Source organism: Trachemys scripta, chromosome 21 (assembly GCF_013100865.1).
Source record: "Trachemys scripta elegans isolate TJP31775 chromosome 21, CAS_Tse_1.0, whole genome shotgun sequence".
NCBI classification, from domain to species: Eukaryota; Metazoa; Chordata; order Testudines; family Emydidae; genus Trachemys; species Trachemys scripta.
The window spans coordinates 5,931,364-5,948,313 of NC_048318.1; the positions used below are offsets into that span (position 1 = coordinate 5,931,364).

At 40.8% G+C, this 16,950-nt stretch overlaps 1 protein-coding gene across 1 annotated transcript in view; it reads left to right on the top strand.

Annotated features, from left to right (window-relative positions):
• Nucleotides 1-708: 708 nt before the first annotated feature.
• The window catches only part of BARX2 (BARX homeobox 2), a 51,794-nt gene continuing 35,552 nt past the window's right edge, over nucleotides 709-16,950 (top strand). Inside the window, exon 1 of the mRNA XM_034754683.1 lies at nucleotides 709-1,129. Within this exon, the coding sequence (XP_034610574.1) occupies nucleotides 943-1,129 (187 nt within the window). The 5' untranslated portion in view covers nucleotides 709-942. The remainder of the gene's footprint in view (nucleotides 1,130-16,950) is intronic.

Sequence of the window (16,950 nt, forward strand, 5' to 3'; positions counted from 1 at the left end):
AGCTGAGAGAAAATGGCCAGGCAGAAACTCATCTGAAAACAACCCAATAGCGACTAATGCTGCATTAGTGAAGAAAGTGGTTACAATACAGTACACCTATAGTGCTCTCTGTATAATACTCCAAGCCCTTGGCCGCAAACACAGCAAATTCCTTAATTGTTTAGCCATTATAAAAGCTCCATTAGCTTCCGAACACGTAATTACCTCCTATTTTTTCCTCCCTTTACACGAACTGTCGGTAAAGAAATACTCATTTGTGGGTTGGTGTGTGCACAAGTACATACCCACAAACGAGTGTTTCTTACAGACAGTTCGTGCAAAGGGAGGAAAATAGGTAATTAATTGTCCTGAAGCTAAGAAAGCTTCTCTCTGCAACACATTTCAGAGCGCTGGTGTGTATTTGCTCTCTCTGTACAATTGTTCCAAAGTGCTTAATAACTTCCTGATGGGCCACATTGCTACTTGAATTTTCAAGCCTTAAACTAATTACAGGGGGGTGGGGGGAGAGAGAGAGAAAAAGTCACCCTGGAAGCTTTCCAGCATTGGAAGGCAAAGCCGAATTAAAAACACACCCCGGTCGCTTAAAATAGAGCGCGCGCGCCCGTGCGCCCGGGATCCTCCCAGCAGCTAGCTGGGGGAAGCAGGGAGCGCAGGGGATGAGCACAAGAGAAGCCGGAGGCTGCCCTGATTGACAGCTGAAGTGTCCTAAAAAGGGCTCGGCGAGATGCTTATCGGGAGGTTTATATAGCAGCCGAGCGAGCGCACGCTGGAGAGCGCTCATTCACCCCGGCAAGCCGCAGAGACCACGCCTGGGGTGGGGGGCCACCCTTTGGCAGCCCCGCTCCGCTCCCTGGGACCCTCCCCACGCCCCTTAGAAAGAGAGAGTTCCTTTCTCCGGCGTCCCAAAGCCCGGGCCGCTCTTCGGGGAAGGGGGCTTCCACCATGCACTGCTATGGCGAGCTGAGGCTCGCCTCCCCCGGGCAGCTCAAGGCAGCCAGGAGGCGCTACAAGACTTTCATGATCGATGAGATCCTATCCAAGGAGACCTGCGATTACTTTGAGAAACTTTCCCTTTACTCTGTCTGCCCTTCTCTCATCGTCAGACCCAAACCTCTGCACTCCTGTACTGGTAAGAGCTTGAATTTTCTCATCTTCCCTCCCCACCCATTCCCCTTCTGCATCTACCTCCCAGGAAGGCTGGATCTGGGTGTGTGTGTGTGTGTGTGTCTGACCCTGGCACCAAGCTCCCTGAGATTTTGCAGTGCCCAGCCACCACAAGGGAAGGGATTTTTTGTCTCTGCAAAAACCCTGGGTGCTAGGGTTTTGCCTGGGATTGGAACAAGCAAGTGTGTGGTGGGGAGCAGAGAGTGCACAGAAAAGATTTGCAAGCAAAGCCCTTTTTAATGGGTGGTGGCTGTCAGAGGCAATAAAGTAGCTTGATTTCCCAGTGTGGACTCTGCAGGCGCGACAACATATTTGTAGCGGTGAACTAAGGAAAACCCTTTCCCCTAAACGCTCTCCTCTCTGGCCAAAACATTCACAAACTCCTCAGCCAGTCGATGCATCTTTCCTCTACGCTCTGCATTTTTCTGTGGTTTGCTAAATATCCAGTGACACCCTATTTACCTCCCTCTGCAACAGACCCATCTTCTGCTCTCTCTGGAACATCCACAAATAAATGGTTGGGGGGAAAATATCCAGAACATATATACCCCCTACTAGATGGATTAAAGCCTTGATCAAGACTCAGAGAAGTCACTTATAAATTTGTCAGTGACATCAGTGGGAACACGAATAAATAATAAATAATAATAATAATAGCCCTAGTAATAATAGTTCCACTGTTGTTCAGTGGCCTGATCTTGCATTATTTGGATACCCAAATCTCCCATTAGCTTTGGAAGAAGTTAGGACATACCAAATGGGAAAACGGAAAACATTCTGTTCATGTTACAAACACAGGGCTAGATCCTACGTACAGATTTGCACCAGTAGACCCCCGCACAGCTGTGGAGCCCACTCACTTCAACTGACGGATGCCTTCAGTGGAAGTGATTTGCAGAATCAGAGCCATATGTGCTTTTGCAAACAAATTAGTCTGATGCAGTTTGTTAGGCGTGCACCCAAAATAAATGTCACTCTTCTGATACATTACAGGCAGAAAAGTTTTCTCCTCGCTAAGACACTATGAACTTTGCAAGACCGCTAAGCAGTTAGAGGGCTCTGCAGACTTTTATTCTCCCCAAAACTCTGTGTCCTCCCCACACACTTTTAGTAGAAACATTTATAACTTTGGAGAACCTAATGATAAAACTGATAATTAAAAAAAAATCCAAGTTATTTCAAAAAATGTTTCTAAAGGACCAATTCCTGGTAATGCTGGTGCTAAAAATTCATGGAATGTTCTGAACCTGAAAATACAAGAAGTCTCTGCTGAAATCAGTGGGGAGTGCTGCCTACAGATTGATCCCCCACAGTTTGGCCCCCCGATTCCTCTGGGAGTAAATGAAGAGGAACCTCACTGATCTTAATGAAATTATACCGGTGTAAAACTTGATTTAAGTGACATCAATCTGACCCATAGATTTTTAATTTTTTTTTTAAAAATAGGGACTTATTTAGTTCTTGCAAGATCTACAGCTCCCCCTGCCTCAATACCCGAATTTGCGAATATTACTAATTAAATAGCAAGATGCTGGAGGCCAATACTGTAGCAATTTGCAAATATTACTAATTAAATAGCAAGATGCTGGAGGCCAATACGGTAGCAAACTTCAATTTTACCTGCTTTTGGAAAGAGGGTGGTTATAGTGCAGTTCTTATTCATAATAAATTTCCTCATATTGATTCCTGCTTGGTTTTTAACCAACCACTGACATACTTCTGGTGGAAGGGATAGTTATTAATCAAGATCCCACCGGCAAGGGATTTTTTGCAGCTAATCCTCTGCTACAGTTTAGCCAGTGAAACTCTGTCCATAGCGAAAGTGGAATGAAAGTCCCCAATGGCTCCAATGCACAGCAGAGTGCAGGTTGCAAATCCTTATGGAGGGCCAGTCCTGCTCACGTTGGAGTCAATGGCAAAACACCCGTTAACTCCAGTCATGCAGGAATCGGACCAGACTAACCTTCCGCTCCAGAGTAAAGATTTTTCTCTTTTCACTGTAGGACAATTCTATTTTACATAGAGGGGAAGTACCATAAAAGAAAACAGGCTACCAAAAATCCCCCAAGACTTTCAGAGGAGCAATAACCCAAACATCCAGTAATTTACAGGGCTGTAAAAATAGTTCAGCATTATAAAACAATTCTTAGCTGCTTATCTGGGGTAAGCGCTTCTGATTTAGTTTTGATGAGTGAATAAACTGTCATTAGCTGTTTCATTATCATCAAGCCTGTGGGAAGGTTGAGTGTATTTTTATGGGTGATTCCATGCCAGCTATGGAAAACGCTGGTTTTGCAAGGCTGAGATAATAATTCATAGTCAAATGAACTGACACAGCAGTCGTGGATGATGCTATCATGACACATATGTTCTAATTATTTAAACCCTGTTACTTTCTGCGTTTAGTAGTTCATTAAATTTCCCTTAGGGATTCTGCTAATAGCCCCAAATCCATCTGACCTATGCCATGACTGGGTTGATTGAAGATTCTGGTTTCTACTGGAATATGCTTCATAAAGTTGCATTGGTTGAGAAGCACTGGGAGGGATTTGCTGGTGGGATTAAACCCATAAGAGAAGTGGCTACAATAGTCCACACTTTCAAACTGTAAGCCACCGGTGGATTTATTGCTACAGTTAAAAATGTAGGTCATGTGAATCCTTTCATTATAAGTGAGGAAATTCTGTCATTGGCCAAGAAATGGAGTTAAACACATAAATATAAATAAAGATGAAAGATAAAAAAAACACATAAAGCAAATCAAATAATCACCTACTGTCCAGATCAAACATTTCAAAAGAAAAGGTAGCACTGTGGCATTTACCCTACTGCTTGGCTGTCTTTTTACGTTTTGATGCATTTACTCTCCAAGCTGGCTAAGGGAGATAGGCCTTTAACATTTGTTTGAGGGCCCCTCTTGGGTTGATAATAAAAAAATGTCATGTCTAAAGCAGCGCAGGTATCCAACATTGCCCCTTTCTGATCGGAAGAGAGATCTTAGAAGCACTGGAAACCAAAGAAAAAACATTTTTCTTTTGCCTACGGTCAAGAGTTAAATATTTAACATGTGCAGTGGAATCAGCACAGAATGAACTTACCCTGCAGAGTGTGCCAGAGAAACAGAATGAAAGTTCTGAATCGTTTCAACGTATCCGAAGTTCTGGTTGAGGGGGATGTTCACACCTCTGAACCTAAGCCCGTTGAAGTCAATGGAAAGACTCCTGTTGGGCTTGGATCATACCCAGAGTAAAATTGGGAGGGAGAGGGGGGAATAACTTCACTATAAAAGAGACCCATTATGGTATACTTACATTTACTGTAGAAGTGTAAACGCCTGACATTTGTTGACAAAAAGCAACAAGAAGGCCCTGCAAGTATATAACTTAGCACAAAATAGTTAGCCAGGTTCAACTATATGTGGTGGTTAAGATCCACCATAATCAAATGCCAAAAATTATATATTCTTAATAAAGAGGAATATTTTTCAGATGGTTGTTAATAGCTCTCTGATGCTAGCTTCTTGGACTCTGATATCTTGGACAGTAAGAATATCTCTGTTCGTTCATTTAATGGCCTTTGCATGTTATGTAGCAACTAACTAACTAACCTGACTTATTAATTGTTGTAGTTCTATTATTTAAAGTTTTCTATTTTGGGGGTTTTGTTATTGTATGATTTGAAGGTCAGAGAAGCCTTCAGATATTATTTCCAACTGAGTAGGAATCTATTATCAAAATGCCTAATATTTAAAAATGTAAGTAAACAAAAATATGCTTGAATGAGCCTGTATTAATTCTATCCTGTTTATTGGCTTTTTTTTTTTTTAATCTTGACTTCAATCATTAAACCTGACACCTGGTTAGCTCTTGGGGTAATGTATACTGTAAGTGTTTGGAAATCAAAGATGTTTCAGTTTCTAGGGCCAAACTGTAACTGCATCGTCTTTTCCTGGAATTGGTCCCTTCAAAATAAGTTGGATCCTTTGAAAAATAAAAGCCAGGGCACTGGATACTTAAAAACAAAATGTTATCCCTGGAGTCCCTGATGTTAAATAGTAATAAAAACAAATAGTATTTGCTCTACGCAGCCTCTAAACTATTTATATTCACAGGGTTGTTGGATAGAAAAGAACCCAAGAGCTTTGGGTCGGGGCTCTGTTTCAGTTCATCAAAGCTGACATTCTTTGGGCATTCATTGTGTTTGCCTATTCTGCGTATTCCATCTCCCACAACATCTGTACTGTTGCTCATCAGAACTTGAGTAAAATGCCCCAGTGACTTAGAAGCTTGGTTTACCCACAGTTTTTGTATCAGGATAACTATTTCAGTTAGGGGTATGCTTTTATTTTATTTTTTTAATTGAAGTAGTTACACTAATACCACCCCTGGCGTGGACGCAGTTATATTGGTAACAAAGTGCCTTTCACTGGTATAGATTATTTGCCTTCCCGTATGGGAATGCTATACTAGTATAAGCACTTTTATAACCGCATCCATGGAAGTTGTACCATTTTAGCTATATCAGAATAGTTAAAGTGCTACAACTTTTGTGTATAGACAAGGCCCTAAATCCACTTCGGCCCTTTTGAAAATGTTAATCCTCTTCTAGTTATCCTCCTTGATAGATACCAATGGGACAGCATGCCTCCAAAGGTGACTTTCCTAGCTTTATTCTGCTCCCACTGAAATGATACTTTCCATTGATTTCAGTAGAGACATGACTCAGTTCTATATATATATTTTTTTTTACCTGAGACTTGAGAAATATGATTCTCTAATGTAAAATCTATTGAAGACTGGAATAGTTGTTTGACATCTTTCCCCAAAGGAGAGAGGGAGAGGCCCAGGTTAAAGCTTTTTGGACTACTGTTTTCTTTTCTCTCTTTTTTTTGCTATGTGGATTAAACTACAGGGCATCTATAAATGTTGGATCCTATGGGAAGTTGTGGGCTTATGCAGCAAAGCGTGAACTTTGATATACCTGAACTTCTGTCAGGCTTGTCAACTTTTAGGAAAACACATGGAGAAAGTAGATTTCTTATGTCTTAAAGCAGCTCATCTTTAGACCAATGACTGCAGAGCAATATGAAATTCCATGTGGTCTGGGTTGAAAAAGCCTAGGAATGGACAAGCTAACTCCACTTTGAATTTGATCTGGGACACTATTTAAAATCCGGGTGGAAATCATTTGTGTCGGGCTAATGTTTAGCCAGACCTTTTCCTTTTAATTGAAGGGATACTGTTACGGAGTTCCTGGGGGAGAGCAGGGAACTGTGGGAAAGGAAAATGGATACAGCATGTGTATCAAAGTGTGGAGAAAAATGAGATCCCCTTCCACCCAAAGCCTATTATCTGAAACATAACAGCTGTATTAATCCTGTTAAATAAAACAAATGTAACGTTGTGGGTAATACCTCCTACCAGACTAATTTACACCTGAGTACACCAAAGCTCCTGTCAGTCATGCATCTTCAGCTGGGATTGAATTGCCATCACCGGAGTATAACACAACTCTATCTGCCCAGAACTAAAAACCAGAGAGAGAGGCCAAAATCATCCTTTTTGTTAATACAGCCCCAAAGCAACAGCAAGCGCAGACATCATCAGATTCTATCAAGTTCAACATCTATAAAAGATTCTGCGAATAGAAACTGATATTGCAGTCACCTTTGCCTACATATTTGTACAGTGACGCAAACAAGAAAACAAGTCTCTCTTTTTAAAAAACACGGCATCTGTCAGTTTCAGTTACAAAGACCAATAAAATCCTATTGATTGATGTCAAACAGTAAAGACAGAATGCAAAAGACATCAGTAACCCTGGAAAAAATATGCATAATTATTTCTCAAGTATAAATTTCCAGATCACTCTGGATCCTTTATTAAGGTGTTCCTAAATATTCCTAATAATAGTAAGGTACTTGAAGAAATACTTTACAATGTAGGGAGACTGTATGATACATGCATGTTAATATGCAGTGAAATACATGGGCATATCCAGACCTTAAACTAGACTTTGCCATAAGATTCTCCTCCAAACCATCCATGCACACATTGTTTTGCCTTTCAGTCATGAAGTTTGAGCTTTGTCAGAATCTCAAAAGACAAACTTCTTCCTGTTTAGCATAAATCAAAGCTTGGCAGGAAAAATTATCAATGCAATTATTATGCCAAAGAAAAGTCAGATCCTGTAATGTAAATTGGCATAACTCTGTTGACTTCAGTGGAGTTGTGTCAATCTGTAATGACTGAGGATTAGTCCCTACCAATAATTTGAAAGAGCTTGGCGTGCTTCAGGATGCCTAGACTTTGTCCTGGATGTTCTGTATATCTGCAGCAGAAAAAATAATTTATAAAGTGGCAAATGCTAAAATATGACGCATGAAAGAAAATTATGAGTTGGCTAATGATAACAATAATTAAATATTTAGAGAAGGGCCTGAGCCAATGTCTTGGACCTGAATACACTCAGGCCTTTGACAGTATCTGAGATTCAAAGCTGGATTGGGGGTCCGAATATTACAAATGACCCTTCTCTTTCTACTGAAACCGAACAGAAAATCCCAGATCTGAAAAACTCCAGCATTACAAAGGAGCCCTGTACTACATCACTTTTGTGCCACTGTGTGAAAAATAAGCACAGATATAAGTAAGCCAAGATTTTCACTTGGACAACACCTTTGCTTAAAAACTTGACTGAGTACTGCCTGAGCTCACCCAAGGTTATTTTTAGTGCATTACCTAAGAGTCATATACGAGTAGGGTGACCAGATGTCCTGATATTAGGGGATTTGTTTTATATATGCAACTATACCTTCCCCTTCCCACCCCCCCAAAAGTGCTCCACATGTTTCACACTTGCTATCTGGTCACCCTGTGTACCAGAGATTTTTAAATAGAACATCCCACTGGAGTCAATGGAGCACTCTGTTTGAAAACTGATGTGGCACATAGTATTTTATTAATTATTATTGGTGGTGGTGGTGTTTTGTGGGCTTCTGTAAAATGCAGGCACCACAGAATGAACATTTCGAAAGTTTTGAGTTCAGAAAGGACACGGCCTTGGGCCATGGTGGGGGTTAATTTAGGGGGCTTGGCCGGTAGAGAAGGGTTCTGGACTCTGTGATGACTTTCAAATGCCTTTGTGTCTTTTGTCTTCATTGAAAAATGTAGAAGTGAGGTATGGTTTATGCTATTGCATGCAATATACAGTAAAAATCTGAGGTGTGGAATGGGCCCTTGACAATTAGCAGCTAGACACTGCAGAGAGATTACTAGATGTATTCATGTTTATTAACCAGTGCTGATGCGTGTCGAGAGCGGGGCCACACTCTGCTCATGGTTACTACTGTGCAGCCTCCTTGATTTCTATACATTTGGATACAAGCATTGGGTTCTACTCAGAGGGGCTGCATGGGTGTGATTGACAGCAGAATCTGTCCCACAAAGGGAGTGGACCCTGATTTCCTTGCACATCCCCAATCATTCCCTGATTTCCATGAGAGTCTGGGGTGCACTCAGGGTCAGGCCACGGGTCTTCAGAGTGTATAAAAAACAACCTTCCCATCAAAGTGAAAACATGAAGAGTCCCTCCAGCTGGGTTGTGTGGAGGCTGGTAGCATATACAAGTGTAGGGAGGTACTGGTTTCACTAAGGGCTGTCGATCCTTACCTGTTCTATCCTGAATTAGCTAGAAAACAGGTCGTAGGGCCTGATTCTCCTAACATGTACACCAGAGGAAAGCAGGTGTAAACTGATGGACTACACTACAATAAAGTGGTGTAAGGGAGAGCAGGATTAGGTCCCATGGAAATGACCTCAACCAATATCTGTTCAACATCGATACAGATGACTGTTCCTCGTTTGCTTTGCTTTTAGTTTCCAGGCCTGATAGGAATGTTTTCATAGAACCACGTGCTTCATCGTTCACACATATTGTCTGAGTGTGAAGAATGTGTTTCAGAGCAGGCTTAAATATAGCACATTATCCCGAGGTCTTGTAAGTGTTTGCATCCAGGAAAACACCGGAGGTGGATTCCTGTTGTGTATTTCTCCCTCCGGACAGCTTTTATTCTGAGTGTGGTTCAGTTCCTAGCAACCGAGCAGGGTCTAGCTGAGAAGTTTCTTGTGGGTCAATGTGAAATTGACTAAAAAGTTTCATTTTAGTGGAATCTTTGAAAAATTCGAGCATTACAATCTGGGCTCACACAGTAAATATTTAATATTTAATATTTCTTCTTCCTTTAATTTTACTGTCCATTTTTATTTATTAGCTGAATCCTTTCCACTATCCCTCATGCACAGAATGTAGCTCTAAGGAACACTGGGTAATCAATAACACCCTATGGCGGGGAGGGCCATTTAAGTACTTAGACGGATATTGAGTTTAATATGGTATAGACCAGGGGGCTCACAAAGGGTTTGACTCTGCTCTCAGTTTCCCTTGTGTAAATCAGGAGCAACTCCAATGAAGTCGGTGAAGTTATACCAGTGTAAGTTGTAGCAGCAGGAGGGCCAAGCTGTTTATTTTTGAAGAAATATAGTTGCTTCCTTGTGAAGATTCCCCTCTCCCTCCAACATGAGAGGACAATTCTGAATCTTGCTAAGTTATCTACCCCAAATGATTTTCTTTTAGACCATGACAACATTTATTCTATATGTATCTCCGCATAGCTGTATGGTGTATGTACACCTCTACCCCGATATAACGTGACACAATATAACACAAATTCGGATATAAAGCAGCGTTCCGGGGGGGGGGGGGGGAGGGGGGGGGGGGGCGGGGCTGCGCACTCCAGCAGATCAAAGGAAGTTCGATATAACACGATTTCACCTATAACATGGTAAGATTTTTTGGCTCCCGAGGATAGCGTTATATCGAGGTAGAGGTGTATATATATTGCAATAAGGGAATTTTCTCTCAGTGACGTCAATGGCAGTCAATGACACCAGGATCGTGTCCATTATTAGAGATGGCTGGGAATGATTTGTTTTTTCTCCTATGGAAAAATATTGATTGAAAAAAATGTTTTTGTCAACTTTTCTTTGAAATGTTATGGGTCTAAAAACCACAATCCGCAAACAAACAAAAAGGCTTATTTTGGGGTTTCAAGGTGGTTTTTTTTTTTTATGAAAGCCCATTTTGGGGGGACAAAAATGGACATTTTCCGCAAAACTTTTGTTTAGTTGAAAAAGAAACACTTTTTCACAAAAAAAGTTTTGATGGAAAAATTTCAAATGTTTTTATCTCTGAGGCTTGTAAAACACCCTAACAATAACTTTGTGTGTGTGCGTGTGTGTGTGAATGTGGGTGTGTGGATTCTAGTTTGCAGACCCTTACCGCATTAGTATTCTTTACTCATGTAATTAGTTGACTGATTTTAATGGTACTGCTCACCCAAGTAAAAACTTGAACTATCAGCTCCTACATTTGTAGGGTATTTCATGTAGTGTTGTTACACTATTTACTGATTTATTTCAAAATAAGGGATGCTTTCAATATAAACCTAGTCCAAGTACAGTACTTCACTCCCACTGCTGTTTTGGAGGAGAAGCCCTGCATTTTAGGGATCCATATATTAATAGAACATTTATATTCCAGATTACGCATGGCAAAAACAATACGTTACTCAGGGCCATATCCTCAGATGATGCAAATCCTGTGATTTCAGTGGATTCATCCAAAAAATCCTGATCAGCTTTAATTCTCACTATTAAAGCAGATGAGGGAACAGGATTCTATTTTTTTAGGCATACAGGAGCCTATTCCCTATATACACATATATAATAAAACCTCTTGTAAGTAAACACACAAGGATGGGGTGGCTTAAGAGAGGTGTTCTGCAAAGCAAAGAAATGTACATATGTTTGTGGTTACTTAGGAGATCTTTTAAGACTAATAAGGTTGTTCCCTGGATAGGATTCACTGTACTAACGTACATATATGGAAGAGCTTAAAATGTAGACACAAAGCTATATTGAAATATATTAGGAAGATTGTATGTTGGGGTTTGCCCTTATTCACAAGCAATAAAAGATGTGAAAAATCTCATTGAAACCTATAATAATAATAATAATAATGAATAATCTAGGACATATTCTCCTGTTTTATTGCCGAGCGTTTCCATGAATATTTTACAAACACACCTGCCTTTATCCTTCCATTTGTTTTTGTTCAAAACTCCCATTTCATCTCAACACTTGCAATACTTTTTATTTTCTGAGGACTGAAGGCTGGAATAGTTGATATTTGAAATATTCTATAAAGCAGGAGGGTGATAGAAGGGACTGTAGATCATTGCAGACTGATGTCCATTTTAGTTGCTTTTCACTAGCAGATTTGTTTTAGATCACTTGATAACAGTGAAGCTTGCAGTGTTGATGTAGCTGCCTTGGTCCCAGCATATTAGAGAGAGAAGGTGGGTGAGGTAATAATATCTTTTATTGGACCAACTTCTGTTGGTGAGAGACACAAGTTTTGGAGTTTACACAGACCTGAAGAAGAGCTCTGTGCAAGCTCAACAGCTTGCCTGACGCACCAAAAAGAAGCTGGTCCAGTAAAAGATATTGTCTCGCCCACCTGCTCTCTCTAATAGCGAATCTGGCTGTTGACTAGTAGGGGACGCTGTTAGTATTGGAATAGTTGTTTTTGCTTTGTGGGAATACATTATAGAACAATAATAAATGATGGAACAGGGTTTGGGGATGAGGGTGAAGCACAATTGATGGATTGTTTTATTTAGAATGACTTAGAGCTCAATTTCACTCCTACTGAAGTCAATTAAATAGGAGTTGGATCAGTGCCTCAATGAGTCAATTTGAATCATGCTTTTATTGTAAGCACTTAAGTCACATTATAAGGTAGTTTAATACCTATATTTAAATCATGTTACAACAAAAGTTTTTATGAAGACTCAGACTGATAGATTTATTTTTTTAAATTTTCATGGACCCATTTTGTTGTTGTTTGGATTTAGACATCTCTTACAGTGCTTGAAACCCAAATGTTGCAGCATTTGGCTGTTGTTAAACAATGCTATAACAAGTAACATTATAACTATGTTTCTATCTATCAAAGCCTATATAGTTGAAAATCACATGAGAAGAAGCAAGTGAAATTGATTAGAGAGTAACTTAGAAAGGGCCCAACCCTGCACACCTACTCGCATGTGACTTTACTCATGTAAGGCCATTGAGTTAAAGGGACTACTCATGTGAGCAAAGATATGTTTAAGCATTTGCAGATCAGGTTTCAGCATGATAAGGATTATATTTTGTTTCCGTTGTCTGAGCTGAGTCAAGCACAAAGTACAAAAGGTACACAACATACATGATAAAAAATGAGGTAGGCTTGTAAATTCTTTCAGGTTTAATAATATAGGTTTAATTGGTTCTACCTTGGGATGGGGGAATAGACTAGATAACCTTTCAAGGTTCCTTCAAACCCTACATTTCTACGATTCTTGTAAGGAGTTATCAGCAACAAAGGTCAGGGCATTTGCGTTTGTAAATTATGACTTTTAACCCTGACTTTGTCTCTATTTCATGTTATGTGCCTTTAAGTAGGAGAGAGAGTTCTTGATTTTTTTTAAAAAATCCCAAATATTGATCCTTTTTATATTCAGCGCTGCCCAAAATTTCTCCTAATACAATTATTTTCTGCAGAATTCAAAGGTATGTTCCCAAATGTGTCTATTTATAGCATTTGAATGCTGACAAGTCTAGTGTCTCCATGCTTGTGTTTGTTCTGAGGGACAGGCTGTGCTCACGGGGTTGTGGTTCCTAGTGCTGTCTCCGTCGATCTGTCAAAAACTTTGGATGTTGTGGATCGTGACTGTATAAGTGGGAACGAGTAGGGCTCATTCTTATCTATCTGAGTGGACTAGCATTGGCCTGCTAAACCCAGGGTTGTGAGTTCAATCCTTGAGGGGGCCACTTAGCGATCTGGGGCAAAAACAGTACTTGGTCCTGCTAGTGAAGGCAGGGGGCTGGATTCGATGACCTTTCAAGGTCCCTTCCAGTTCTAGGAGATAGGATATCTCCATATATTTTATATTTGTCCCCATAGACAGGAGACCTTTTACTCTATGCCAAACATTGAAAGGAATTCTGCAGGGTTTGGTGTTGGGGCCTGTTTTATTGTCACGCTTTGTAAACAGCTGTGTCAAAATGAAAGATGAAAGGCCTGATTCCCATTCCCTCTAAGGTCGCTTTACATTGCTCCAGCTGTGTAAAAGGGTCTTAAAGTGGATGGAAATTCCAGACCAGTGCAAAGGAGCCTTAGTATAAACTAGACTCTGGTCCAGAACGTTTCTAATGGCTGTGTTCACTGTCAGGGCCGGCTCCAGGGTTTTGGCCGCCCCAAGCAGCCAAACAAACAAAGAAAAAGCCACGATTGCGATGGCGATCTGCGGCGGCAATCCGGCGGGAGGTCCTTTGCTCCGAGCAGGAGTGAGGGACCGTTCGCCGAATTGCCGCCGAACAGCTGGATGTGCCGCCCCTCTCCAGAGTGGCCGCCCCAAGCACCTGCTTGGTAAGCTGGTGCCTGGAGCCGGCCCTGTTCACCGTGTACTACTGCCCCTTAGGAGCAGGTGCGAATGACAAGCAGCAACTAGATTTTGATAATATTTTGCAAACATTCCCGGATATTCCCCTTTTCCTTTCATAAAAAGGAACAAACCCAATGGCTAAAGGGATTAATTACGGCCTGATTTTCAGAAACACTGAGCCACCAACAACTCCTAGCACATTTAGCGGGAGCTCAGCATCTCTGAAGATCAGACCATCTAACTCTGTAGTCATTGTGGCCTTTCACTCATTTTAAAATACAACAAAGGATATGAGTGGAAAATGCTGACGAAGTTCTTTTAGGACCATCTCAGGTCTTTTCTTTTCTTTTTAAATGAGACTTTCCACTGAAATAAATGGGAAGCTGCTTATAAATTGAGAGCCCAGTTAGCACAATAGCCTTTAAGTTCTGTAACATTGTTTAGCCAGGTAAATTGGCTGTATTATAGATTTGGCTATTTAGGAAACTGCTTCATATGCGATATCACATATCTTCTTCTTTTGCTCTAGCAAATTGTCAAGTTGTGATTTCATCTTTCCTTTTACACCTGCATTCTGTTTTCAGTGCAGTTCCATAAGGGACAAGCCCACTTAAGTGGTCTCAAGTGTTTTACAAAACACTCATTTCAGTTTTATAAAAACATGCATAACAGTGCAAAAAAGACACACCCCTGTCTCCCTTTTTCAAGAAGAATGGGAATTCCACACCACTTGGAGAGTTAATGCAGTGATAAGTGCTTTTCATGTTACACAGTCCAACTTAAAACATATTTTGCATTTTAATTATCTATACATACACTAAGTCACTACACTGGAAGCTGTCTATAGCATATGATAGCCATGTGGTAAAGTGACTATGGCTTTGTACCACATGTAAGCAGACCTGGGTTCTATTTCTGTAATAGATCTCTATGTGTTCTTTGGCTCAGTTTCCCCCTCTGTAATGTGGGCATGGTTATACTTATCCTTGGTTTGTAAAATGCTTTGAGATCTGCTGATTAAAAGTAATATATCAGGGGTTCTCAAACTGGGGGTAGGGGCCCCTCAGGGGGTTGCGAGGTTATTACATGGGGGGGTCGCGAGCTGTCAGCCTCCATCGCGGACCCCACTTTGCATCCAGCATTTATAATGGTGTTAAATATATTAAAAAGTGTTTTTAATTTATAAGGGGGGTTGCACTCAGAGGCTTGCTATGTGAAAGGGGTCACCAGTAAAAAAGTTTGAGAACCACTGTAATATATAAAACTGAATGTTATTATGTAGATATGACTGGTGTTAACTCACTGGTGATAAGCAACAGAGGGTCCTGTGGCACCTTTGAGACTAACAGAAGTACTGGGAGCATAAGCTTTCGTGGGTCAGAACCTCACTTCTTCAGATGCAAGACACTGGTGATGTTAACCTTGATGCCAGGTTAAAAAAATAGATAAATATAATGTTTTATCTGTTCACTCTCTCTCTCTTTCTCTCTCTCTCACTCACACACACACACAAGTAATGGAACCTTCTTATGGTGAATTCACATACAGAAAAAGTCCATTGACAGTGGTGAACCATGAAAGCCCCAGAATGTTTCCATGCATCGCAATGTACCAGTTGTAATTTGAATTACACAAAACCTCTGCTTAGAGGGAAGTTGTTCTATGAAAAAACTGACATTGCTGTAAGAGGCTTAACTTGTGTCGTTTTTATAGATGAAAAACCTGCGGCTGAATAGCTTCTCTTGGCACTGAATTATTCTGTTTATTTTCTTCTTTAGTTAAAACAATACCAGAAGAAGCCTAGAGTTCATTTTTGGCTTCTGGTGTGTAGGACAGTTTAAGGTGCAATGTGTTTTAAATATATTTTGTTATATATGTTGTTATATATATTTTTCTCAAAATGTTGTTTTTCCCCCCCCTATACTCAGGGAAGGATGGTCCAGAGGTTAGGGCATTTGCTTAGGATATGAGCAATCCAGGTTCCATTCTCTGCTCTGCTGTGGTCTTCCTATGTGGCATGTCACTCAGCCTCCAGGTCTCCATTTCTTATCTGTGGATGCTTCCCTACCTCAGGGGGTATTGTCAGGATAAATACATTAAAAAATGTGAAGTGCTTTGAGATCTACTGATGAAAAGTACTATAAGAAATTAGGCATGATTATTTAGTTATTCTTAACCCATCGCAGACCATTCACCTCTAACAACTGGTACCAAAATTGGAAACGCATGTCCATCTTGTGATCAGCTGAGGCCATATCTACATTACGGGGACTATACCAGCATAGCTACAGTACCTACATGGAGGGAAGGCTTTTCCCCCATCAGTGAAGTAACACCATCTCCCCGTGCGATGGTAGCTAGGCTGACAGAAGCATTCTTCCATCAACCTAGCTGCATCTGCACTGGGGGCTGGGTCAGTGTAGCTACATTGCTCAGGGTGCTCTGAGTGAGGCAGCTATGTAGACGTAAATCTTAAGTGCAGACCAGGCCTTAATTTACGTGTCTAGAGAGCTACTACTCCAGTTAGAGCTGGAGCATTTTGTGCTTTGAGACTAGATTCAAAAATGCATAATGATTGCTCTGTCTCCTCATTCGTTTACTTAATCTATTTTTGCTCTACACAAGCATTCTCCATCCAAGCTTCTTGCACCTTACAACAATAAGTCAATCAAAATAAAGACTTAGTTAGCACAGATGTTCCAAGGGCCAATTTAACTCTGTGGATGCTGCAGAGTGTGCACCCAAATTCTTCTTGACTCAACCCTCCCCCCTGCCATTACTCACTGAAGTCAATGGGAGTTTTGCGTGGGTAAGGAGAGAAGGAATTGTGCCAGATATATGTATACAGAAAGATCCTGCTAAGCTGGCAGCTTGGAACATGCCGCTCTTGTGAATGGAGATAAGCGAACTTCACGCAGTTTTGAGAACTATATAAGAGCGAGCGGAAGGTTTGGAGCTCTGAATTTTCCTCAGTTCTGCCACTAACTCAGTGTGATCTTCAGCAAATTACTTCCTTCACCATGCTTCAGTTTCCCCGTCAGTAAAACGAGACCAGCACTTACCCACCTTTATAAAGGATTGTGAAGTGAAGTGCTAGAGAAATACAAAGTGTTATTACAGTCTGGGTTTGCAACATTAGTTCAAGCTAATGTCACCATTTTCTTCACAAAGGTGATTCAACTAAACTAACTAATTTAATAGCCGGAGAGGCACCTGTGCCATGTAGAAGGGATAGACCA